Source organism: Podarcis cretensis (assembly GCF_951804945.1).
Source record: "Podarcis cretensis genome assembly, chromosome: 9".
Lineage (NCBI taxonomy): Eukaryota > Metazoa > Chordata > Lepidosauria > Squamata > Lacertidae > Podarcis > Podarcis cretensis.
Genome location: NC_137178.1, coordinates 29,793,450 through 29,820,673, shown reverse-complemented (window position 1 = coordinate 29,820,673; position 27,224 = coordinate 29,793,450). Strand labels below are relative to the sequence as shown.

At 40.5% G+C, this 27,224-nt stretch overlaps 1 protein-coding gene across 2 annotated transcripts in view; it reads left to right on the top strand.

Annotated features, from left to right (window-relative positions):
• The first annotated feature begins 7,145 nt into the window (after positions 1 to 7,145).
• The window catches only part of NDNF (neuron derived neurotrophic factor), a 35,967-nt gene continuing 15,888 nt past the window's right edge, over positions 7,146 to 27,224 (top strand). The window contains exon 1 of one of the 2 annotated variants that reach the window (XM_079990520.1): positions 7,146 to 7,626. Coding sequence is in view for 1 of the 2 variants with exons in the window: in XM_079990519.1 (XP_079846645.1) it covers positions 8,850 to 8,914 (65 nt within the window). In the remaining variant the exon portion in view is untranslated. Of the gene's footprint in view, positions 7,627 to 8,834; positions 8,915 to 27,224 lie in introns of those variants that run through there. The other variant, XM_079990519.1, reaches the window with a different exon arrangement.

The window sequence follows — 27,224 nt, the reverse complement described above, 5'->3', positions numbered from 1 at the left end:
AGTTGCTATTGCACGCAAGTAAACTATGTCAGCGCGTACATGCATATTGAGTCTTCATGTGTTTGTGGTGACCTCATGTGTCATGTAGAGCAGATGTTTCTGCTGTGAATAGTGTGTACTGCGAACAAAAATGCTTGCCTCCTGCCGTTCCTTGTAGATCCCTTCTTCCTTGAAGAGGGACACAGGCGCCAATGCCACATTGCAGTGTGCATTTATGAAATGTGTGCGTGTGTTGATCTCCTCACAGCTGTTGTGCAGATGAACCAGCCAGGCCAGAACAGAAACAGAGCCTCTTTCCCTCTCATGAGGACATTTGTCAGGTGTTTAAACAACCATGCTTGCACCCAGTAAATAGCACATTCAAGAAAGGAGCCAGAAGGGAGCAATTTCCACGAGAAAACCAGCACAGGGCCCTGATCTGGATGTATTCCAAACAGAACCAGCATGGCTACTTTTTCTCCAAAATAAAAGCAGCCAGGTTAAGCAGGCTTGTTTGAACTGCAGGCAAGTAAGCACCTGGAAAGAAGCGTTGTTAGGTGAAGTAGCTGTCCCTGAAAGATAAAACGGAAGCAAATCTGGAGAGTTCTATTCAGGTGAAACATTGTGAAGGATATTTGACAATATTTCGTTTACTGTATTGGCCCGAATATAAGCCACACCCGCAAATAAGCCACACCTTTAAAATTGAGGGGGGGGGAGTAAAAAAGACAATACCCAGGCTGCTTCCTGGAGGGAAGCTTTGCCAGTGGCATAAGGTCGTGAATATAAGCTACACTTTAACTTTTCACAGAATTTGGGGGGAAACTGTGGCTTATATTCAGGCCAATACAGTATATATTTCAGGGCAGCCCCGACTGGGAACAGTTATGGACCACAGGTATGAAATTTATGGCATGTAATGCCTTATGAGAGAATATAATGAAAATGATATACAGGTGGTACATGACACCAGTCAAGCTTGCAAAAATCTATCATCTGCCCGATAATAAATGTTGGAAATGTAAAGAAACTGAAGGTACATTCTTTCACCTTTGGTGGATGTGCCCAAGGATTAAGACCTTCTGGGAGATGATCTATAATGAAATGAAAAAAGTATTTAAATATACCTTTCTGAAGAAACCAGAGGCCTTTCTCCTGGGTATGGTCGGCCAATTGGTGCCAAAGAAGGACAGAACTTTCTTTATGTATGCTACAACAGCAGCAAGAATACTTATTGCAAAGTATTGGAAGACACAAGATTTACCCACCCGGGAAGAATGGCAGATGAAAGTGATGGACTATATGGAACTGGCGGAAATGACTGGCAGAATCCGAGACCAGGGAGAAGAGTCGGTGGAGGAAGATTGGAGGAAATTTAAAGACTATTTACAGAAACACTGTAAAATTAATATCTGTTAGAAGGATGTTGGAACAATATTATATGATTTTAGCAGGAAGGAAATAAAGGATTTGCGAATAACTGACTGTTAATTGGTGAAAGGAGGAAAAGTAAAGCTACATTATATTAAGACAATTTACAGGACAAAAATTTTAAAAGAGGGAAAGGATTTGCTGAAATAGATAATAGTCCTAGAATACAAAAAAGGGAGGTGTGAGGAGGTCAAGGAAATAAGCTAATGAAAGAATGGTAATGAGGAGATCTGATGTATTTTCTTTTTTGTGTTTTTGTTTTTGTTTAATGGGTTTTATTTCTCTGTCCCCCCCCCTCTTTTTATATTGTGGTGTGTTGTTTTGGTTTTGTTTAATGTGGTATGTTTATTTTTTCTTTCCGTAATTGTTGAAACTTTAATAAATTATATATATATATATATATATATATATATATATATATATATATATATATATATTTTCAGGGCAGCCCCAACATGAAAACAAAACTCAAGGGCCACATGACACTGCGAGGAACAGCTCCCTCCATGAGACATTCTATTTAGTTCCAAAAAGTGATGGGACTACCAGGATGTCCAAATAATTTTGCAGGTTACTAATGGGGAAGTGAAGTCCACAAGGAAGCCATATATTCAGGGTCACTTTGCTTTCAGATTTCTTTAGGGAAAAGATTCAGTTTGAGGTATTGTGTACATTTTCAGAAACAAGTGATGTCAGATTTAAATTTTTTAATTTTTGTAAAGATCACATGACAATTTCACTCTGGCCAGATCAGATTAAGTGTGTGTATGGGAGGCACATGTGCCACTTTCAAAAGTACTGGTACACCTTTCAACCCAATATGACTAGGGAGCCCATCTTATATCTGAAAAACTCTCTTATTTTTTTAAAGAGACATTCCTACTTGCAATTTCTCTGGGAGGAGCTTAACTCTTAAGCCATTTCAGTGTCAGATATACAAGCTGTTGCCCTATCCACATGTACCCAGGACCGGGAATTAATCCCTATGAATTCAATGAAACTTCTTAATGGACGTATAGAGGTCCTACAGCACAGCTGCAGCCCTCCCTATATACACATACTTGGAAATGTCCCATTGAAATCAGTGGGGTCTATTTCTGAGTAAGCATGTGTAGGTTCTGGCTGTGAAAGTGGTTTCAAGCCATCTTTAAATAACCCCAAACAACACAGTTCTACTCTTCCCCCTCCCCCTTTCTCCCCACAACAGAGTATAATTATAACTTCAGAAATTGTGTTTGTAGCAAGGAAAGGGAACCCTGTTTCTCATTATTTTGCACATGCAGTTTTTGGATTTTTACTGTACAGCCATTCATCTTTGATCTAATTTTATAACATCATAATCAGATTTGGTACACTAAAACAAATGCTAGCACTTTTCAATAGTAATGCGACAAACTCTCCTGTTTAAAGCTCTGATTCAATCAAAAATCATCAAGGTTACAGGACTATGATTTCACTACAGCAAGGGCTGGTCTTGTGTCCAACAAAAAGAAGGAGTGTTTACCATGCAAAGACTGCATTTATTAAGTATTAATACAGATTGGTTGCAAATAAATAAGAGTTATTAATTACATTTAGGATTAGGAAAGACAAGTGGAACCTGTAACAAAATGTGGTAGCATATACTCACCTCTTCACAAGAGTGCTCCTTACTCAGGGTCCCTTCCTGTCAACCAGTCATGCAACCAGTCATGCGGTAGAAGCTATTAAGGAGGAGGGCATTCTGTCATTCTGTTCCTCTCCACAATTTGCTTTTGCCCAAGTTACAGTCAACAGTCTGCAGCTCATCATTCGCCTACCCATAGCTCTCTTGGTGTTTTGGATCACCACTCCCATCAGCCCCAGAAGGTAAGGTAAAAGTAAAGGATCCCTGGATGGTTAAGTCCATTCAAAGGCGACTAGGGGTTGTGGCACTCATCTCACTTTCAGGTCAAGGGAGCCAGCGTTTGTCCACAGACAGCTTTCCGGGTCATGTGGCTAGCATGACTAAACCGCTTCTGGTGCAATGGAACACCATGACGGAAACCAGAGCGTATGGAAACACCATTTACCTTCCCACCACTGTGGTACCTATTTATCTACTTGCGCTGGTGTGCTCTCAAACTGCTAGGTTGTCAGGAGCTGGGACAGAGCAACCCCCTCATGGGGATTCAAACCGCCAACCTTCCGATCGGCAAGCCCAAGAGGCTCAGTTGTTAAGACCATAGCACTACCCGTGTTCCCCCATACAGGGAGGTTGTGGTTATGAAGTGGGCTTAAATGTAAAGAGGTAGGTGGGAAAGAAACAGGTGAGCATGAAATTCTGGATGCACGAAGGGTTTGTTTGCACACCAATAACCAGTGGGCATGATCTCAGATGAAGGTACCAACTGCCTTTTCTGATGTTTGTATGTACTGCAGCAAAATTTAGTTTTGAGGAGGAATTTTATGTGTGAGACGGATGAGATGGTGTTGTGGATATTTTCAATTAGCAGTTCTTCAGAAGGAAGAGTTCCCAAGATTATAATCTTCTAATTAGCCAGTGTTCTTAAATTGTTTCAGGCTGCTCTTACTGTGGTGGCTTGTTTGATTTTATTTTCCACAGGAGCAACAACAGACTGGTTCTTTTTTGGTAAAAGACATCTTGAGGAATTCCCCATCTGTGACTTTTTCTCATACTTAAACTTGCAAATGCTTGTTTAGGTTCCAAATGAGCCTTGGTGCATTTTGAATGTTATAGACAGTGACATTTGTGCTGTGCTATATGTACACAACAAAAATCTGGAACATTCATTAAAGGTGCATTGGATCAAATACTTCACAGTGAATTGGGTTTTTAATGAATAGTGCCTTTTCCCTGCTTCTAAAAAGCCAAAACAGATTACTATTTCTTTTTATTTAATTGATATTGTTGTTAGGACACTCAGAACTTTTACTCTCCTTGTCATTATAAATGATAGCATGAATAAAACAAAACAAATGTGATACAATGACCAAGACACTTATAGCCTGAGCCGTGGTGCCATCTGATTTGCTATAACACAGAGAACAACCTTCTTTGCTAAGCAAGATATTCATCTGGGGGACGTGGGGAAAGACATGAAAGAGCTGTGTGTAAAGTGGTTTTGATTTTAGACATGGGCCTTGGGACATAATTTCTACTTACTATTCCTTGTTTGAATGGATTTGCACTCCAAAACTTGTGGATGTGCTTGCACACACTTGAATTATCTCCTTTTGTCAACATTTGTCCCAACAAAAACTGACCCCCTGAAAATTTACTGTAAAATAATAATAATAATAATAATAATAATAATAATAATAATTTATTATTTATACCCCACGCATCTGGGCGGCTTCCAAAAGAATATTAAAATACTGTGATACATCAAACATTAAAAGCTTCCCTAAAAGCAAAAAAAATAACCAAATTTTAAACTCCACCCCCCCCACACAATTTTTTATTTTTTATTTACTAACTGGCTTTCATTATCTGCATGTAAACCAATAGGCATGGTATCAAGACATCAAGCAAAATCCATCTGGAAATTCTCCTGCACTTGTGTCTCACAAGGACCTGCATGTTTCACAATAGATTCTGCCTTAGTAGGTGTAATTCAGTGCTAAAGCTGGTGGCCAGTCCTGCAAGACTTGCAGCCTGATCCTTTACTTAGAAGGAAGTTCCATCGCTTTCAGGTATGTATGAATATTGAGGACTGTTGCTTTTGGGTGGTTGCCAGGTTGCCACATGGAGATTATGCACAACTGTAAATGAGGCAAGCACTTTTTTCGCTCTCATTCTCATTCTCATTCTCCTTACTACCCCAGTACGGCTGTTCACCCTTCCCTACTTCATAGAAAAAGCAAGGCTGGAGATATGCTAGAGATTATTCAAGAAACTCAAGAATAAGCCAAAAGGTGCAGTGGCCTGATAGGCATAGATGGTGCTTAACATATTGATAAATATATACAGATATGTAATTTTAAAAATGTGTTTTACACTATATTTCTTTTTATGTTCTAACTCTTCTTTTTTAACTTTCAGAATCAGAGTGGCATTTTAATGCTTTGAATCATAAGATTTGGTCTATAAATGGTCATGGGGAGGAATGCTGAAAATTATTATTGTTGTTAATTATTAAATTTCCATCAGCCCTTCTTCCCAGGGCAGAAAACTCCACAGTAGTACTGAAGCAGAAAACAATAAGATAGCATCACAATGCAGTTGTATCGAGAATTATACGATATGCTAATTTCCTAGCTACTTCTCCAAGTGGATTTCAAAATGTAGTAAAGCTAGGAACATATAATACCAGAGTGCGTGCACTACGTGGCGAGGGGAGAATAAGTGAAACTGTGAGAGTGGTTTCAGCACAATCCAACCAGCACATCTGAAACTTAAATTTTAATGTACTGTCTTTTGGAAAACTGACCCCAGCACCAGATAGTTGAGGGTTGTTTTAAGAAGGGAGTGGCAATCTGTGTCTCTGGTAAACAAATCTGTGGGTTCTTGTATAGTTTCAAAATCGAGAAAAGTCTGTTTGACTGGAGTTTATGTGACAGTCTGAAGCCCCCCAAAAGTGTGAGCATCATGGAAAACAGAGCCTCTCTCAAACCACTTTCAATCACCTTGACACCATTGTCTGCCCCTATATTAACATGTTATTTTTCACAAACCGTTGGGAAGAAAGCTGAGAGTTGTTACTCCTTAATATAAAATGCAAATCTTAAATTATATTAACATGCTGCTTTTAGATCTTTATATGCACCCTAAGCATACAGGTATATTTGTTGTTTTGGGGTTTTAAATTGTCTTATGGGTAAATCGCTTTGAGACAGTTGTTCAGAAGGTAATTAACAACAACAAAAACCCTCATGCTGTGAAAGAAACTGAAGTCTGCTGTGAGGCAGAACCAGACTGAACTCTTATCTTTGTAGACACGTCCAGATATCATATACGTGGCTAACTGGTTTGTGTGTATATGTCTATCTTTAATGTATACGTCCGTGTTAGAACGTACCTGTCGTTCTCTTCTACATTCTGACATTAGCCACACTCCCACGTGGCCCAAAGCGCGTGAAGCAGCTCAAACAGACTTTTTATACTTGTAGAAGACCCCATGATGCACACCAGGCTCCTCCCTGGAATCTCACCTTAAAAGGATCAGGTACCTTAACAGGGGATGAAGATACACTTAGGGAGCTGCTGCTGCTGCTGCTGCCCTCAGCAGGGGGACAGAGACACTAATGGCCTGTTTCTCTCTAGGGCAGCTTTCAAGTTCTGCCCCCCGAGTTGTGTGGGGCCAGTTGTGGCTGTGTGTCTTTGCCGCACCTGCCTCAGCCTGTGTGACTTCGGCCACTCTCCAGGTCTGAGGGAACCGTCGTCCCTGAGAGAGTTTAAGCAGCAGACGAGAAGGAATCACGAATCCCCTCCGCCGCTTGCTCCGCCTGCCCGCTTTCCCCCGGCTGAGGGCAAAGCCCGCCGAGGAGCCAGCGAGCGAGCGCGCGCGCGAGGGGTGGGCTGCCGCGTGCGCTCCCTCCGGGACAATCGGCGAGGCTTAGGGAAGGAGGGGAGGGGAGGCGGCCGCGCGATAGGCTTTTGCCTGGCGTTGCCCAGGCGCCTGGTTGGTGCTTGGTGGCCCCGCGCGCGCTGTGTGTGCGCGAGAGCGCGTGTGTGGCGGCGGCGGCGGCGGCGGCGGCAGGGCCAGGGAGGGAAAGTAGCGGGCGGGGTGTATGGGGGGAGCGGCTCTCCCAGGCTGCACTCAAGTGACATTCAGCGCGAACAACACACTCCTAACTCAGGCGGGCAGGCAGCGAGCGAGTCGCACACAGGCGCCATCCCTCTCAGCTCCTCGGCGCTGGGCTGTTCGCTCGTTTTTTAAACATTACACGAGAAAGACAACTGTGGGAGAAGCGAAGGGAGCCTCCAGCCAGGCAATTTCGCCCCTCGCCCCTCTTGACTTGGTCTCCTCTCCTCCTCCTGAAGAATGGGAAGGACCTGCCCGGGCTTTGCCTGCCGTTCCCGCTGAAAAACGGAAAAAGGGAACCGACGAAGGAACTCTAGCATCGCGACTTCGAGGGAAGTTTAAATCCCTCTCCTCACGCTCTTTCGCGGGCAACAAGGAGCCCCGGTCGCGCTCGGTTCTTCTCAGAGCCCGCCTCGCCACTTCGCCTCAGAAGCGCGCGCGAAGAACTTGGGGCAAAGTCGGCGCGGGCCAATCCAGGCTGGCCGTTCAGGTAAGCCGAAGCCGAGAGCGGAGAGGTTGGCGCGCGCGGCTGGAGGCTGCTTCGCCCCATGGAAGGGCGCCCTGGGCTCTCGTCTCTCGCCGGGCTGAGGAGCTCAGGCAGGAGCAGCCTAAGCGGGAGCAGAGCAGGTCGGGGGGATGGCGGGCTGCGGACACTTGAGGGGGGGACGGACACTCGGAGAGAGGAGAGCAGCGGGTAAGGGCAGCCCGTGCCTCACAAGCCGAACTCAGCTGCCCGGGGCTCTTTCGCCGGGAGGCTGCGCGCGCAAGCCCAGCCTTACGATCCAGCGCCCTCTGCGAGAGATCCTGGGACAGGCTGGCTCTTGGAAAGCTGCCTCCCCCACCCCGTCTTCACTTCCCTCTCCACCTGTTTGTGTAGCCAGACAGTCCAACTCCTTGGCTCTAAAATGCACCCCGGTCGAGTATTCGTACCAGAGAGAAAAGGCGCGCGAGAGGTGGGGGAGAGATGCTTGGAGCGCAGTAGCCTCGAATCTGTTTTGCTGTCTGATGTCAGATCAGTTAAAGCGGATTAGTTACCTCTCGGCACCTTTTAAATCCAGCTCTCCGATTTAACACACACACACACACACCCCAGCCAGCCCAGAGCCCCAATTTCAACGCGAGATCCGATGCAAGTTAGTAGCTGCTATGAAAGATATCGAGAGAACTCCTCATGCCAGATTAATTAAAACGGTGATATTAAATGTTGGGACAGAATTACAGTTAGCAGAGTAGATCGTTGGTTCACACACGCACGCGCGCCCAATCTGAGGTGAAGAATGGCTAAGGCAATCCCAGCCATTAAAATCTGGGGTTTTTGACTGCACCCCAGTCTCTCTCTCTCTCTCTCTCTCTCTCTCTCTCTCTCTCTCTCTCTCTCTCTCTCTCTCTCTCCCGTCATCTGATGAGACAAATCTGCCTGCTGCCAGTCTGCTTCATCCCGTGTCTGATCTTCCCATTATCCTCTTTACTTTGGGAAGGGTTCTTCGTGCTGTTGGAGGGGAAAGAGAGGCATGAACCTGAGATCAAGCCCGCTTTCTTTCTTTTCTTTTCTTTTTGGGCCGGGGTGAGGGCGGGGGAGCGGCGCAGCTTCACAAGACTTGCCCACCAGGTTTCCTTTCGCCCCCGTCGCCCCTCCAAAGGGGCAGCGTCTGAGGGGCTGAGCAAAGCCCCCCTGGCTGGCGGGACCACGTCAGGAGACGTTCCCCACCCGCGATGAGTTTCCAGGAGCGCTCCTGTTTGAAGTCTGTTCTCGCATGGCGTGACAGTTTGGTTCTTAGGTGGGTTCCCCTTCTCTTTTCCTCCCCTTCTGTCCAAAGTTATGGACCCTCTCATTACTCCAAAGAAGGAGCATTAGGTTATTCTACCTGCTGCCGCAGCACCCCTGAAGCCTCTCCCTGTGATCTTCTGGAAGACGGTAGTTGTGGGAGAGGCTGAGGGAGACCAGGAAAAGGAAGAAGGCTCGAAATAACCCAGAGGCTGCCTATTACTTAAAAATAGCTTCTTTTCTCCCAGCTTGTGATCCTGTAGTCTCTTCCAAAGTTTTCCTGCAGCATAATCACTTGCAGGATATGGGACTCTGGCATTTGTCTCCACCCACATCACCACCACAGTTTAACCAAAGCAAAACTCAAACAAGTTCTTTCAAGCTGAAGTTTAAACTGTTGTTTGCAGGGACTTAAACATCCTAATTGACTTCATTGATTTGGTTTCCTTTTCCAGTTTCAGTGACAATTGGTGGCTTCTGTTTCAGTGTATCTGAAGAAGTGTGCATGCACACGAAAGCTCATACTAATAACAAACTTAGTTGGTCTCCAAGGTGCTACTGGAAGGAATTTTTTTATTTTGTATTTTGTAGTGACAATTGGAGTTAGAGATGAGTTTAGAGGATCAGAAAGGGGAGGGAGTAATTGAACGATTTTCTTCTTTAAGAACTGCTCATGATCGGTGTTATATTATTCTTAGCAAGTTTCTTTTAAACTCTCCACAAGTCTCTAAAACTAGTAATATTTTTAACAAAATATTCTAAAGAAACAAATGTGTGTTTCCAGATGGTTTTGTTTGTTTTTATTACTGCACCTTTTGGAAAATTCAGTGGATTAGTCTAGCAATGGGGTCTGGCAGTTCACAGCAATTAAAGGAACAAAACAAGAAAGATGTTACTGGATGGAATGAATATGAAATATGTGTGGCTTGTATTACACATTTATTTCAACAGAGCTGAAACTGTGACTATAAAGTAACTCTTAATCACTTACAGATACAGCTTTTTACCATTCAAAGAGCATATAATTGAAGGGTATCCCTGCTCTAAAAAAAAAAGCCCTCACCACAAGTTTATTTGTTCTGGACCCATTTAACACTCCTGTGGGAAAGTATTATGCCTTCCTCAAACTGGTTACCTTATTGTTATATATAAATGCAATATCCTTGCCAATGCCACAGAAAGAGAATGCTGCCTTTGAATCAACCACTGTGGGTCACCCTGGAACAAGGGAGCTGACTATTGTTCTTGGTATCTCCACTTCCCTGCGATGCCATTTTTTTAAAAAAAAAAAATTCCCCAAAAGTAAAGTATATAGTAGCATGTGGCAACTGCGAGTAAAGTATATGTTTACAAATGAGACAGCCATTTGAAATGATCCTACAAAATCACAGCTCTTGTATGATTTGTTTACTGTGCTTTGCTGAGATGCTCAGTAAGAAGGAAGGTGGGACCAAAATGGCATAATTTCTGCTCAGTACAGAACTTGCTTGTTTATGAGTCAGTCCCCAGACAAAGGGGTTGTAATACTAATGGGATCAAGTCAGAGAATCTCCACCAGGGACCTGATTCACTAGTACATACATCCAGCTATGTGCCACAGATTTCAGATCTAATGAAACTAATCTCTCCTGAGTTGTTTCACATTTTCAGAAATTTAACTTGGTGGGAAACCTGCAATAAAAATTTGCAGCAGGCTGATAGTATGAGATTCTTTATCTGATATAGATTATTTTATGTATACATCATCTTCATATGTCTTGCTCAGTCCAGTGCATGTCTACTCAGAAGTAGATTGATGTTGTGCACAAGGGTGCTTCCTTCCCATGTAAGTCTGCATAGGTTTTAGGCTGCAATCCTGCGATCAATTCTGAATAAACATATATAGGATTGGGTTGCCAGTTTGATCTTTGCACTACATAAAATATCTTTTCAGTGATGTGCTTAGTCAAAATGATGGATGCTATAAAATATATAAAGTATATGGTAATTGCCTCCATCGACTCCTTGAGGAAGAAGGGTGGGAGATAAATTGAATAAATAAACAAACAACAATATAAATAATTCTTAGTCTGTTTATGACCGTATATGACACAACATTTTACATCCAAAGAATAGCTTTTGGAGTACATGGTGTAGAAACATTCCAAGCCTTGCTGAATATGTAGTACAACTTTCTCAAAGGTGTTCATGGGACCTGGATCTGGACATATCAGGGATCCTAGGTCCAGCTCCCAGAACTATTTTTGATTATTGCTTCCATCTCCTACACCTACACCCACTAATTTCCGTAGGAATCCTCCTCAACTTCACCTTGTGGTAGTGTATTGAACTCTACCATTTGTAGTTCCTACAGCCTTTTCATGTACTGAGAGAAACCTAATCTCTTCCCCCCTCCCCACTGCCTCCCTCTGTGTGTAAAAATGACTAATAATTGATTTTACCAGGCTCTTATTGTATGAGGCAGTATTTTGAACCAGTGTGTCCAGTGTAAGAGGAGTGCAATTTTCAGTATAGGGAAGAATAAAAAAAATCAAGTTACAGAAGAGTTGACAAGATTAACTCCTCTTCTCTTGTCTACTTAAGATAGATGTGAAATATACACGTTAAACAGAAAGCTGGATTATAGACTTGAAACTCACTAGGTTTTTCTGTGATTGCAAAGCAAGTAAGATTGTTAAAAGCTGGCACATGTTTGCTAGTCTTTTCTGCTTTGTGTTTTGATTTCAAAACCAACAGAAACTTAAAACGGGAAATACCATTTGCAGATTTTTGTTTCTGTATGTTCTGTTGTTTTTAAAATACTGAGGCATACCAATTTTTCCTTAATTCTGACATTCTGATATTTCAAAAGATAATGGTTTCTCATACTGAACAAATTCCAAAATATATATGAGAAAATAGTTGGCGTCATCTATAGATATGTCAGCTTTCTGTGAAGAACATGATGGCTGTAGTGTTTTCATCACTGGTTTGGGGTAAAAAGTACACTTAGTAAAGCATACAACATAATAAGACATATTTTTCTAATTTGAGGGTTTAAATTTGTCACATGCATGTTAGGCAGATGTTAGTTTGTAGATGACAGGGTTTTAAAAAACCCCCCCAAAAAAACCCCCAGAGCTTTATGGCAGCACAGAAGTAGCATTTAATGACTTAGGTGCTATGTAACAGATGCTCCGAGTGCACACAAGCAACATGATGTTGAATGAAGTGCCCCCTTTTGTATATCTTAAACCTCTCAGATATTCTATATATATAACACTATGTGTCTAGGCGATTCTAAACACACTCAGAGCTGCATTCTATCTTAATACTCCCAGCTAGTCAGATATGAGTCTGAGACACGCAGTTCTTGAAGTTGGTGTTCTGTAAACTTGTTTCAGATGCACAGCTAATTATGTGTACATGCTTTAAAAACCTGACACGAGTCAGATGAATGCAGTAAGTAGCTATTACTATATAAATGAAACTCCAGACACAACAAACAAGTTGGATAAGCATTTCTTCCCCATAGGGTTTGATTGCCCTGGTGCATTATGCACCATATTACTTTCGATTTAATGAGGGTTTGATGTAAATCTGTCCCACAGCATCTGTTGAAGGTATGGTGGCTAATCAACATAACTCCTGGGCTATCAGCTGCAGCTCATTTTTTAGCATGCACAAGACCCAAGGTTCAGTCCTTGACTTCTGCAAATAGGGCTCTGAAGGACACCCATCTGAAACTTTGGGGAGCTGATGCTAGTCAGTGTACAGTGGTACCTGTACCTTAATTCATTCTGGAGGTCTGTTCTTAACCTGAAACTGTTCTTAATCTGAGGTACCACTTTAGCTAATGGGGCCTGCCGCCGCGCGATTTCTATTCTCACCCTGAAGCAGAGTTCTTAACCCAAGGTACTATTTCTGGGTTAGCGGAGTCTGTAACCTGAAGCATCTGTAACCTGAAGCATCTGTAACCTGAGGTACCACTGTAATGAGTACTGGACTAGATGGATCAATGGGCTGATTCAACATAAGGCAATATACTATATTATAAAATGTCCCAAATTGAAGTTGAGTTAAATTATGCCATTTACATTTCTGGAAAAACAAAAACACAGGTTTTTAATCTAGGACATGGCCATTATGTCTGTTGCATGTCAGTATAGCTGACGATGACCTTTTGTGCAAACAAATTTTTCACATAGTCCCCAGAGGTGCTTTTTGCATGCTTGTTTGTTGTTCAGACATGCACTTGGCAAATTTAGGGTCTAGAATCTAATGGACCTTTGAACACTATTTTAAATGCTATTGTGCTTGTGAAAAGGTACAACTTTCAATAGGAGCTGGTGAAATAACTCAAGAATAATTACATACAAGTAAGCCCTGCTTGCCAGTTCGAAGGCGCAGAACTGCAACTCTGGTATGACCCAATGTGGGGGTGTAGATCAGAGCTCTCCAGCTTTTGGGCACCTGGGGACACAGGTGGAAATCTAGGCAACTGTTGTATGTACCACAGCATGCCAGTTTCACAGAAGAAAAACTGGGGATGCTCAGAACCATGCCTCCTCCAAAAATGCAAAAGCAAAAACACCTGCACACATCACACAAGAAATAAAACAGACAAAAAAAAGAAGGCTACACCCTGAACCAAACCTCCTAAACCTAGTATTTGTAAAATAAAATAGAAATTGGTAGGGACAGGGAAACCTTATTTGAGTGTTAAGTATTATGTATGAGGTTGCTGCAGCGCTCATGGAGGTCACATTGAGGGCTCCAGGTCAAATGCATCCTAAAAGTTTATCACAGGCCTATTTGCCTGCCAAGCCAATTGCAAAACATTATTTTTGTGGTGCATTGGTATAGTGCTTGTTTAGCCTCTACATGTTATTACTGGACCATACAAACATAAGAGCAAACTGTTAGTACCCAAACCACTTGGAAACACATAATTTATCTCATGATAATAGTAGGAAAGGTTTTATTGTTTTTAGAATCTGTATCTCTTCCTTTGTTTTTCTTATTGTATGCTGCTTTGATAATAATGACCAGACACAGTTAAACTGGAATGTGGGGATTTAAACTTATGTAAATTCTATTGATTAGGAACAGGATTGAAAGGGGGTTAAATTCTAGTGCTTTGTGTCAACTGCATTGTGAAATGGGTTGCTCATAATTTAGGGCAAGCATTTTCTTGGTTGCTTTTCTCCAGTTCTGAACATGCCCATTCTTGCCATAATACACGGATAAGTTTAGCGTGCGATTCCTCTGATGACAACGGCTCCAAAAATGTTGCCATAATGATAATATTGCTGATTAGTATGTCCATGTATACTCTTGGTATGTACATTATGTTTATCCACATGACTGTGTGTCTGGAGACACTTGAGCATTGTTCCATGGAGAAAACTGACTAGAAAAGTGCAATTTTGAATGTAAGCACTATATATGGTAGTGTATCTCAGGATTTGGTGTTGGCAACTTGACACTGCTAATTAATTTTAGAACCTAATTTTTGTTGTTGTTGGCACTACCATTGAAAAGTTAATATTTAATTTGGAAAATTAGGTTGTTAAAAATTTAAATTAAAAGTAATTCCAAATAATGTTGAGTTAACAGAGGTTTTTTAGGCTGGTGGTTGGAAACAGAAATTCATTAATTTAAAGGGGCAAGTTTACAGGTAAGTTTGGATTAATTCGTTAGGCAACTTTGGAGGCACCCTGGAAACCTTCCGTAGGCTGATGAATATCTCTGAATCAAATATATTTTTAGATATTGTTGTTGTTACAATCCATCTGTCTAGGGAGACAATAGAAGAGTACGCTTTCAATCTTGTCTTTAAAAATAAAATCGGACAAGCTGCCACATTCTTACGGTTACAAGTTATATTAAACATGATATCCGCAAAACATGTTTGGATCCTGGACACTGAAGCTTCTTGAATGTGAAAGGTGTCGAAGCATTTACCCTTGACTTCTGAAAGCTCTATTCTCTCCCCCCTACATTTTTTTTTAATGTGTCAAATATGTTATGGAAAATAGTGAATAAACACATCATCAGAAATCTTGTTTTGTAAAAGGATACACTTCATGATGATATAAAAGACAAACTTTTAGGCTTCGCTTGTCAGTTTAAGAAACTGTTAGAAAAAGAAGCCAAAAAATGAATTTTAGATGAAGGAATGCTAGGGCTATGTTTCACTCCTGCGGTGCCTTCATGCAATGAAGCGACAGCTTTAACCACAGAACATCTGGGCCCTAGCTTCTGTTACAGTAGAGCTTTTTAAGGGGAAAGCATGCCTTGTTTGACTGTGCATTCATTTTGAGCCATTAAGCTTTTGCACTAGTTTTTAAAGATTCAAAAAGTTTCTGCCACCCTTTTCAAGGGGCTATTTTCAGCATTCTCCTTGAATTTTGCCACTTTGGTGGATGCTGAATTTAATTTGGTTACTAAGCAGGTATTTATCATGCCGTTCCTCAGCTTTTTTTTTTTAAGGGTGAATTTACTAATTGATATATTCATTAACAAATTTATATTTAGCAGTTCACACTCTTTTTGCAACTTTTATGTGTGTGATTTTAAAACTAAAGGTAATAGAAACAGTATGCTCTAACTTATCTCATGAACAGAAAACTATTATGGAGCTACTTTTTGAAAAACATGTGTTTATATTTGTTTTTATGTCATTGCTGATGGGATTGGTTACTGATGCATATAGAAGTAGAAATAATTCATACTTTCATATATTATCTGTTGAACATATAAGTTCAAGCCTGCTCTTGAGGAGCATTATTTTTATTACTTGGTTTTTTAAAATGCTAAAAGTTTAGGTGGACTTTGCAATGTAACCTGTCATGTATTACACTTAAGTTAACACTTGCCTGCCTTGTACACTGTCATGGGTCATTGATGTCAAAGATTTCATAAAGCTCTGCATTTAAGTAGCCTACCATCCTAATGCCACTTACCTGGCAGTAAGTTCCAATGAATTCAATAGGACTTACTTCTGAGTGGACATGGTTAGGATTCTGACTGTTAATCATGAAGCAAACACATTGAAATCAATGGAACTTAAGTTAGCCATGATTAACAAATCCCATTGATTTTAATGGGCCTAGCCTGTATCATCTTATTACCAAGAGTGGAATAAATGAGGAAAAGCGATTCAGGGCGAAATCCAAGATACGATCCTGATTCAGATTGGGGTCCCACACCAGTTTTTATATTCAAAATGCATTCTGCTGCTCTGCTATTTTTTCTCATAGATGCTGTTTGCAGTAAACAGTGTGTTTGATGGCAAAAACCAGCCAGGAAGGAGACATCAGGTACACATTCCAGGTCAGAAACACATTCCAGAGCCCAATGTCTGCTTTCCCACCAAAATAAAGGCAGCCAGATTAAGCATGCTTGCTTAAACATGTGACTAATGTTATGTGTACTTTGGCCTTCATGCACCTAGAAGGAAGAATAGTTAGGTCTGATTACTTTCACTCTTAATGAAACTGGGAGGCAAAACATCTCATAGAGTATTTGAGATAAGCAAAAATGATTTTTGACAATATATATTAGGGTCCTCTTCTATCCATAATACTTGCATCAAAAGAGCCGAGTGGACATGAAAGCAAGCTCAATGCATAAGCAAAATTTGCAGGGGGCACAAGGCACTGTGGGAGATAACTATCTACTAAGACACTCCAGTAAATCCCATAAGGCAGTGGGACCACCTGAACTCCCAAAGAATTCTACAGAGGACTAATGAATAAGTGAAGTCCTTGTTTTAATGGCACATGTAGTTTGGCTTTGGGAGTACAGCTGTATGCACACAGTGTGGAAGAAAGCCCCACTGAACTCAGTGGGAGTTTTTTTCTGAATATAATGTGCATAGGACCAGAATAAATGTGAGTTAAGGATTGCAGCCATAAGAGAAAAATATGCCTGCCACATTATCTGGAGGACATATACTGGAGCAGCGATTGATAGTGTAGAGAACACATAAGCTTCACGTTTGTCTTGAAGTAAAAGAGATGCTTTCACCTTTTGCCAATAGATTTTAATGACTAGGAGGAGGTTCCTTGCTTTCAGCATTTTTTTGAGATGAGAATGTTTTGTATGCACAGATAGAGCTATTTAATGAGTTTTAAACTCCTAGTTTCTGGTAGTAGGCAGAAATCAAAGTAAGCTAAAGGATACTAGAAAGTAGCATGGAACAAGAGGAGATGATGTATTATTTTAGAAAACTGCAGTGGGGTATCTCACTGCAGGGAGAAGTATTTGCTCTTGAAATTGATGAACTGCCCAGGGGAGGAAATCAAAACCAAAGAATGGGGATGCCTTGCTTTCAGAGGAATTCAAATATTGCATCCTTACAGAAGGCAACAAAGAATAAAACCTAATATTCATTGCATAAATGATTTTAAAAAATTAAACTAAAAAATATTATCTGAGAAAAGGGCAGGATATAAATAAATATAATAATAATACTCTAGAAGATTAACATTGTATAATAACAGGCTTATGTACAACTATTCTATACTGAACATGACAGCATTGAATGTGTTTTTCAGTTTTACGTTGCCATTTTGCACTGTAACATCTTGTGTCCTACAAACCAATAAATTTACCCTGCGCTTGGAGTAAATGGTTTGCCTCAGTTTAATTCAACTAATGAAATGGCATGGACAATAATACAGTGATTAAAAAGTGTGGCAAAATAAATGTCACGTACTCAGGTACTCAAACATTAGTACCCAAACATTAGCAATGAGTAGTTTAATACTTCTATGGTTTGTTGAAGCTGCTGGCTTGCCAATGAAGAGGCAGTCTCTCCCTGAGTTTAAGCTGAATTCCAGGACCCGATCCCCGCTTGGGGAATAAAGACACGTGGACACAGAATGTAAGGGTAATGGGTAAGGTAAAGGCCACAACTTTATTGATTACAGCATGTGAGAAGGTATTGGCTTAGGCATTGGACCACGGAACATTAGACTCCACCCACTCGTAGAGGGGTGAGTCTGAGGAGGGGTTAACCACCAGTAGGGGAAGCCTGTTGATGCTAATCCAACTATAGGCTCTCTTCCTGATGTCACCGAGGGTCGTGCCATGCCCCCCCCCCCCACGGACATCGGACAGGATCCACGACCACCGGATTCCTTTAGCGGAATACCCAAAATTGTCGGGGAAGGCAATGGCCACACCCTGCCACCCGAAACACCAACAACACATTCCAATGCCTAACCGCCAAATACCACGAAAGTTGTGACGGTTGCTACGAGGTAGGCGAAAAAAACCAAGAGGCCGGGCCAATTTAGCCAATTGGAAAAAACTCCTACCAGGCCCCCTGGTTAAACAGGGCGGCCAACCAGAGGTCCATAGCAAAGTCTCAGGAACAGCTAATCTAAAGGGAGTGGAGGGTGGGTGACTCGAAGAAAATGTGTGTGCAATGGTGGGGATCGCTGGCGCGGCTGCGTTTGAGCAGCAAGCCACTCCCCCGTCGAGCTTCCCTATTGGGTGCCCAACTGAGGAGAGGCGTGGCGCCAGCCCTGGAGTTGAAGCAGGGGGCGGAGCGCCCCCTGCATGACATGGGAATCATCTCCCGATCACAACCCCTCCCCTCCTGGGAGGAGGAAAGGCTTTATTAATCCTTAATGATTTATCCCTCATTAATGAGGTCACAGCAATCCTTGCTATCCATTGATGAGTTTCCTAAGAATCTAGATATTTCTACTTCACCTCAATTTTTCTATTTTTTTAAAAATGATATTTATTAGAGTTTCAAATAATCCAGAAAAAGTAAAAAAGAAAATAAAGAAAAAGAGGGAAAAAAGACAGAATTAAAAGACATTCAACATTTACAGTCCTTATTTTCAATAACTTTTTTCCACGACTTCCCCTCGCCTTCCCTTCTTGTATTCCATATCCAAATATTTGTTCAACAAGTTCTTATCCCTAGTTTTTAACCTTAATTTGTTATTGTATTTAATTCAATTTATATATCAAATTTTACACCTCAATTTTTCTAAAAGGTGGTGATAGATAGCTTTTTTACTCTGTTAGATAGAGTTTTTTCAACTTCTTACACAAATGCCGGCTTGTACCACAAACTACAGGTGCATAAAGTATGCAATTGTGCAAGGAAGGACAGTGCCCTAATGCACCATAATGAGTAAGTGCAGATGAGTTTATTACTAAGGATTATTACCAGTGCTTTTTTAATAGAAAAAATGGTGCCAGTACTTACCATGAAATTGTTACAGCAAGTGAGCAACTGGGGTAAAAAAGCCATTATGTTGGCAAAGCAGGGTACAGATTGGGACAGTTGTGTTTGGTAATCAACAGCAAGCGCTTGGTTTGTGTTGAAGAAAAATAAAAGGGGTTTTTTTGGAGTACAGTAGGTTTGCTAGGTTTGTGGGGGAATAAACATGGTCTTCTGCTGGTTTGCAGAACTAAGTTGCTAGAAAAATGTGCCCACCAACCACAAGCTATTACATGAAAATGGATACTGGATGGTGACCATGGCTGGGCACCTACCATATGGTGTGACTCGTTAATCTCTCTCCCTCCTGCCCCAGTTCGGAGGCAGTGTGCTTTCTTTCTTTCTCTGTGGAGCACACAGCCGCTGATGGTATGTTTCTAAATACCTAGGTTGCCCTCCTTCCCCTGGGAATCAGATTTTGTTGTGTTTGGATACACTATGGCTAACTAAGAATTGTTAACGGAGCTTACACACTCATCCTTGATTATCTGTGTCCCACAGGGGACTCAGAATAAATTCAGCTAATTGATAATTGCTAGTTAAAGGGCATTGTGGTAACCTCTGTTTATCCTAATTGAATTAGTACCGTACTATATTGTGAATAAAATCTAATGATAGGGCCTTAATACACAAGATGTAGTGATAAGTAGTAGAGATAAGTGAAACATAAATGAACAAAAATAGTGTTTTTGGTCTACATTATCCCAAGTTCTGCTGTTCCTAACAAATATGAATATGAAGAAGAAGAAGAAGAAGAAGAAGAGCTGTTATTAGATAGATTAGGCTTCCTGAACAGTGAACAGTGGCACTGTGATAGCTGTTAGTTTGTGATAATAATGAGGTCGTTTTGGTTAAACTACCTGTGCTATTGATAAGATTAATATGGATAAGAAATGCCTGTAGTTAATTTGACTGTTTGGCCTTGTGTATTTTTTATGCAAAAAAGCTTTTAGACAGCTAAACAGATGAGGAGGTAGCTATGTAGGAATAGCCTTCTTAATCACGTTTACTGTGTTATAATTTATCCTGAGTCTTTGTGATAGAGTTGGATACAATTTCTAGGTTACTCTTGTTTGCTCCTGGCAGACACATAGTATAAGACTTACAAACATGCAAGCAGGTTCTGTTCCATTTGCACTGCTAAGCTGCCCCTGTCATACATCATAGGTGAATGTTCCTCATGCTGTGTAAACTAACAATGTTTGAAATTTCCCTGCAACAGGGAGTAAGGCTGCCACTTTTGTGTCATATAATAAAAGAACAGGCATGGTGTTCTAAGCCATCTGGAATTTTTAAATAGTAGAACACTGAGAACAGTTTAGGAACATTTTTTTTTATCAGATCATCATCATCATCATTATAATGATGATATTCATAGTAGCCCCAATTTCTCAGCGGCTTTATCTTAGCCTAGCTGTTCTCAGGTATGTACACTTAGCATTCTTCTTCTTGATTTACATTTGCATTTGATTTAAAGAAAAAATTATTGCATTCCTATACATTTTGGAAAACAACAATAATAAATAATAATAATGAACAATAAATAAATAAATAAATAAATAAATAAATAAATAACTGCAGTACTATTAATTAAGCCAAAAATTGAATACTCAATACAACCTTTTTCCTCTTTCCACAAACTCCAATTGTCAGGGTCTGCACCTTAACTGAACAGAATGGTTTAGATCCAGACTTAGTAATGCTTAGAATAGGGCCAATGAAATCAGTGGGACTTTAGTTAGTCATGCTACAAGTAAACCCCTTGAAATTAACTAAAGCTGCAATTCTAAATCCACCAAGCTGGGAGTAAGCCCCACTGAATTAAATAGGGCATAGTTAGTATAGCACTATAAGCCTGGATCCACTTTAATAGCTGAGAATAACAGGGTTTCAGGTCACTATAGACTAGAATAGAGGCTTAAGTTATGAAATCATTTTGCAAAATGTCCGTGCTGTTTTGAATATGAAAGTGCTTTGTTGTTTCCTATTTAATTCAGATACACTAATCTGTTTGCAGCCAGACTGTCTAAATTGACTCGTTGAAATCTAGAAACCTGATGCAAATTAAACTGTTTACAGACTTGAGGTGGTGACAATGCTGTGTTTTCTTCCATTGGCTGAAACATCCTGTGGGTAGAGTTCTGAATATCCAACCAATGAGGAGGCTGCAGGAAGTGGGACAATCAGCAAAAATTAACCTGCTCCACCCCTGTCCTTGGGATCATCCACTAGCCTTCCATGAACAGAAGAAACCCATCTCTTTATGAAAGGCACATTTACAATCCAAGTCCCTGTGTTTGGACATGTGTCCACAAATATTAGTCTTTCTCCCACACTAGTTGCTGTTTTAAATACATGGTGGTGGAATACTTACTATGCTTAGGAATTGCCAGCAGGTGGAGATGTAAGGGGTGCATGAATAGCTGCATCTTGGAGCAGTCAAAGTAACTTAGCCTAGCCTACCTCACAAGGTTGTTGTTAGGTTAAATTGGGAGGAAGAAAACCATGAGCTCCTTGGATGAAATGTAATGATGAATGTGATTACAGTGGTGATAGGATTGTAAAAACCAGGAGATCTTCCTTGGAAATCAGAGCCCCTTTTTCATTCAGCTTTGCATAAGGAAGCAGAAACCTCTCTAGTTTTGTGGAATTAGATTGCATTTTGTTGTGACAAACCATCAGACTGTAAAGAGCAACCATGAGTGGCTCTCCAAAGAAGGATAACCCTAAAACATGGTAGGGGCCATTTTAAGCCATGTAAGTTTTTACTCATTTGATCAGAAAGGTGGGGGGGAACCATGGTTGTAGAAAATCTGCTACATTCTACTAATTGTGCACAGGCACAATTTAGATTTATCCCCCTGGACTGTTTTAACTGAAATAAGATTTGGATTTGGATTTGCATCCTAATGATTCGGCTTCAGCCTGGTAAGCAACAGGGATGTGTTTCTTCTTTACCCAGCACTCATCCCCTCATAAGCAGGTGCTGAAAGGGGTGGGTTCATTTTTGCGGGGCATTAAAAGTTTGTGAAATGCATTCCACCTTTGTTTTGGCACAGAACATAAAATGAAACCATGCTGCTCTTTGTGTAAACAATGCAGCCAATTTACTTAATCCACATTCATCTATTCAATTTACAAATCTCATAACACAGTAATAAGATCTCATAATAAATTTATGTACCACTTGAGGCAATGCCTCTGAACTACGTTAAAACAACAAGAAAAGTTTCCTCTTAAATAATTATAGCATGGCTTCTTGGCACACATTTGTGTAACATAGATACAGATAATCAAGACAAATTTGGCAGAATTTACATGGGAATAAATGTGTTAAGCAATATATCCATAGCTGTCCATGCATGAGCAAAATGGACTTCCACTCACTTAATGGAATTTCACATTCCTGTCTTTCTCCTGCAGCCCTCCATGCAGCCTCAAAATCTGCTCTGCGGATCGAAGCCCCCCCCCCCCAGAGCATATTTTGGGGTTGCATGGGAGGGGGCTGCAATGGGGAGAGAGGAACATGAAATCCCTTTCCATAAGTGGAAGTCCATTTTTTTCACAGATGGACAGCATTAGATACACTCCTTAACCCACTTAGAACTGTATAAACTCCACTAAAATGTTAGATTCAGCCCATAGTCTGTGTTGAAATGTCATTTATTACAGGGAATTCTGACAAATGGTTAGGTCAGTGGAAAATTCTATTTTTGTTTTTAATAGTCTTTAATGAAACTTCTGTGTCAACTACTTCCTCTTTGGTCAGAATAGTATTTAATTTTATTTAACTTTCAAATTCTTCCACGAGAAAAAAGTACCTTGTAGCTCTGAAGACAAACTGAACCAATAATAAATTCATGCATTCTACTTTAAGTAAAAAGCAAATTCTCTGAGGTCAGCGATTACACCATATCTTAATTGAGCCCCATGTCTCCTCATATTCCTTTCTAATTACATTTCTAAAGTAAATCCGAAAAATCATTTGACTAAAGATAATTCCTACTTGGCAAGGTATCAGTTATATAATATAGTGCATGATATTTAAAAACCTGAAAACATGCCATTGACATGCTTAAGGCCTCTGGATAAAATCATGGAAAGTAATAGTAATAAATATGTGTCCCCTTTATCATATTGTTGGTGCAATGCCTTGGGTAATAGTGCTTTCTGTTTATGAGTAATGTTCATCTAAGAATGGTTGAGAAACCTTTGCTAAGCCTCGTGATGCTTCTCAGAAGCAGATAATTGGGCCCCCAACACAACTCAGTCTATCTTCCACCTTTGAAAAATAGAATTCCCATGACGTACATTCCAACCCCCACTTAATCTGGAAATAATAATGAAGAACAGGAAAGCAACTCAAGCAGGCTTCCCACCTCCTAGTCTCTACATATGTCCTCCAAATCCCCCAACAGCTCCAGAAGCATGAAGATCCTGAACTTTGAACTAATTACCCCCCTCCCTGCCCAAACATTGTTTTCTTTTAGTACTTCTTTCTTAAAGTCATCGTTAAAAAGTTTGGGGGATTTGAAGGTTTCCAGATTGTTGTCATGGTCACTCATCTGTGGTACGCTGACCTATGTGCCTGTTTATATGCCCTCTTTTTTTTTTTTTCACGAGTAGCTAGCTAAAGGACTAACCTTTCCCCTACCATGGACAAATAAACAGAGAACAAGCAGCTAAGCAAGTATAAAGCCTTTGATCATTTGATTTTGATAGCTCTTAATCACACCGTTTTATGCATAGCCAAGACACATTATTTTTGAAAAACAAAAACCATTGCAAAAATGATTTCTTGGTCAAGATAAGACTGTTTTCTGTACATGATTAGAAGAAATGTTTAGAAACCATAATATCTCAGAGAGTTAATAGCTAGGTTAGTTCTAGAGAATGAAAGATGGAGGTGAAGTGAAATTATACCCTGATTAGTTCAAAACAAGTTTAGACTGGCTCAAACTGGAGCACCAAAGAAGGGCCTTCAGATTAGATCAAAAAGCACAGTAACATGGTTGCCACTTACAGCTTCCTGTCCAGAATTCCAGCTTGCTTCTAAACTTTTAAAACCTTCCATTTGATCAAATGCACATAATAATAATTGTGTACTTAGCCTTGGAAAAATCTTTTGAGAAAGCCCCTCAGTAAAGCTTAGCAGTTTGTTTAATGGATTAGACAGGTGGTTTTATGGATTAAGGAACAGGAAGCCGTTTTCCCAATTGAAGGGTGTAAAAATTGAGTCCTCCAAGGACCAGTATTTCTCAACTAAATGTTCTAGAGTTAGGGGTGAGTAGTGAAGTAGCCACGTTAGTGGACTATACAGTGATTAAAACAAGGGATTGTGAAGAGCTCCAGAAGGATCTCTCCAAACTGAGTGAATGGGAAATAAAATGACAAATATGATTCTATGTTAATGTAAAGTCATGTGCACTGGGGCAAAAGGGGGCCTAATTTCACACATGTACAAAACAAGAAAACTCCTCTATAAGAAAAACTTACAACTCAGCTAGAGATCTACCACATCTAACCCATCCTAGCAAGCCCAGGGTTAGGATTTCACCCCTAATCTGCATGTGATAATGGCAGCTATGATGTACTGTCCCTTTCAAATATTTACCAGAGGAACCGTACTGTATAAAAAATTATTTAAAAAAATAGGTGAAGACCTGCATCATATCAAACAGCAGGCAAGAAATGAACAGAAGGGTACATACTTTGAAAGAACTGCAGTTGAAACACTGCACGCAGAAGCCGCCTACTTAGCCTATACAGAAATTGTGTTGTAATTGAAAGACCCTCATGAGGGAAGATGTGAAAGGGTGAAGAAATTTAAGGAAATCTGAGATGCTTGGTTAGAGCTAATATAATAAATAAAAGCAGCACACTTGATTGAGTAAGCCAGCATACAGACTAAATACAGCCAGCACACTTCTTAATCTTGCACTGTAACAATATTTTCCCCAGTCCTGTTTGAATGTGTCTTTTAGGAATTCCTCTGACATTGATTTGGTGAGGTTGGATTTGGGATAGGAGAAACTCAGATCTGATATGTGCATATTTGTTTGGTGAGGTCTAGAGAATTGTTTGCTTCCGGACCTTTGACCCTGGAATATGAAATGTAGTTGCTAATTGATTCTGTAATTCAGAGCATATTTCCTTGGAAGCAAGTTCCATTGAAATAAATGTGACTCACTTTAAATAAGTACAGGCAACCCCCCCCCCCTTTACATAGAGGTTGCAAATATCCCAAAAACTATGGAAACTCTTGAAAAACCCTTTAAAAAGCCAGCAGCATTTACTAAACTCCACCATTATCACTCCCTCCAAACCTTGTTGCTCAAAATCCAACTCTCCACAAGCCTCAATGGTCAGTGCAAGGGCTCATGGGATTGCTAGGCACTGTTTTGGCACCTTTTGCCCGTCCTGGGCTCTTCTAGGGCTGTTTTTGCAATTTTTAAATTTACATCTGGGTTCAGTGCAATGTGCGTATGCGTGGTCACACACATAGGAAATGCACGTAAATGGGGGGTGGGGGGCTTGTTGCCTGTCCATTGAAGCAGACCTATAAAGGCATCGTCAGTAATGACTTTTAACCACCAGGTTAAAACTTTCATTTTTAGCAAGGCTTTGGATGCTGGTGGCGCTGTGGTCTAAACCACTGAGCCTAGGACTTGCCAATCGGAAGGTTGGTGGTTTGAATCACTGCAACGGGGTGAGCTCCCGTTGCTCAGTCCCTGCTTCTGTCAACCTAGCAGTTTGAAAGCATGTCAAAATGCAAGTAGATAAAGAGGTACCGCTCCGGCGGGAAGGTAAGCACCATTTCCATGTGCTGCTCTGGTTTCGCCAGAAGCAGCTTAGTCATGCTGGCCACATGAACCAGAAGCTGTCTGTGGACAAATGCTGGCTCCCTCAGCCCATAAAGTGAGATGAGTGCCGCAATCCCAGAGTCGTTTGCGATTGGACTTAACTGTCAGGGGTCCTTTACCTTTACCTTGGGCTGACAAATGCTGTTTTATGGTTTTAATGCTGTTGAATGTTTTTGCTGTTTTATTTGTAGGCTTTATGTACTGTAGCTGCTTATGTTTTCTTGGTGTTTTATACATGTCCATTTAAATACAATTTAATCACTTCTAGTTCTATTTGTTCTGAAATTTTAGTTAAATTACTGTGTAGAAAGAAATGTAGCTTTTTTCTATTCCATACAACAAAATTTTTTGTAATTAATTACAATAGCGTAAAATACATTCAAAACATAGGGAGTGGTCATTGGTATCTTATAACAGGCTACATTATGGTATTTCATCATTTTATTAGGTACTCAGCAGGGAAGTTCTTTCTCGGTCTCCAGCTGTGTGCAGATAGGGGAATTGATGCATGATCTTACATTACTCCTAAGGAGGGGGAATATTTTGTAATGAAATCCTATAGGAACTTTCAGAGAAAATTAATGAATTGTAGCTGGCAGGAATTTAGTATTCTGTTCACATATCTTTTCTGCAAAATCTACTTTTAATTTTTCATATTTATGAAACTTTTTCACATGTGCTTTCCTTTCTGGAGGACAAAAATGGAAGCTGTAAGATTTGTCTGTCTGTAACCTAAAGAGAACTCAAGGGAAAATGAGATTTTAAGTCAGTTATGTTGAAACTCCTTTTATTAGTAGGAACCATGAAGGAGAAAATTTGTAATCTTTCTGCTTCTTCATTTCTGGGAGATTAAATAAAATGTTTGAGAAACTATATAGAAAACAGAGGAACTCTTTTAAAATGTGCTAGAATTTAGCAGCAAAACATCCATAGTTGAGTTCCTGATCATATGCTAGCAGGCAATCACCAAGATATTATTTAGTTGTTGTTTTCCCCTCTGCCTATTTCAGCCATTTTTTTTTTAAAAAAAATGTGCCCCAGATCCATCCTTGCATTCTGATGCAATACCTACACACAAGTAGGCAGCTAAAAAACCAACCACTGTTACTTTTTCAGTGCCTTTGTAGCTGCTTATCCAAGGGCTCATTTCCATCTTACTTCAGCCTTTGATTAACCCCTTTAATTGGGTAAACAAACTCAGTTTGTTTACAGAATTGATTGTGTAAACA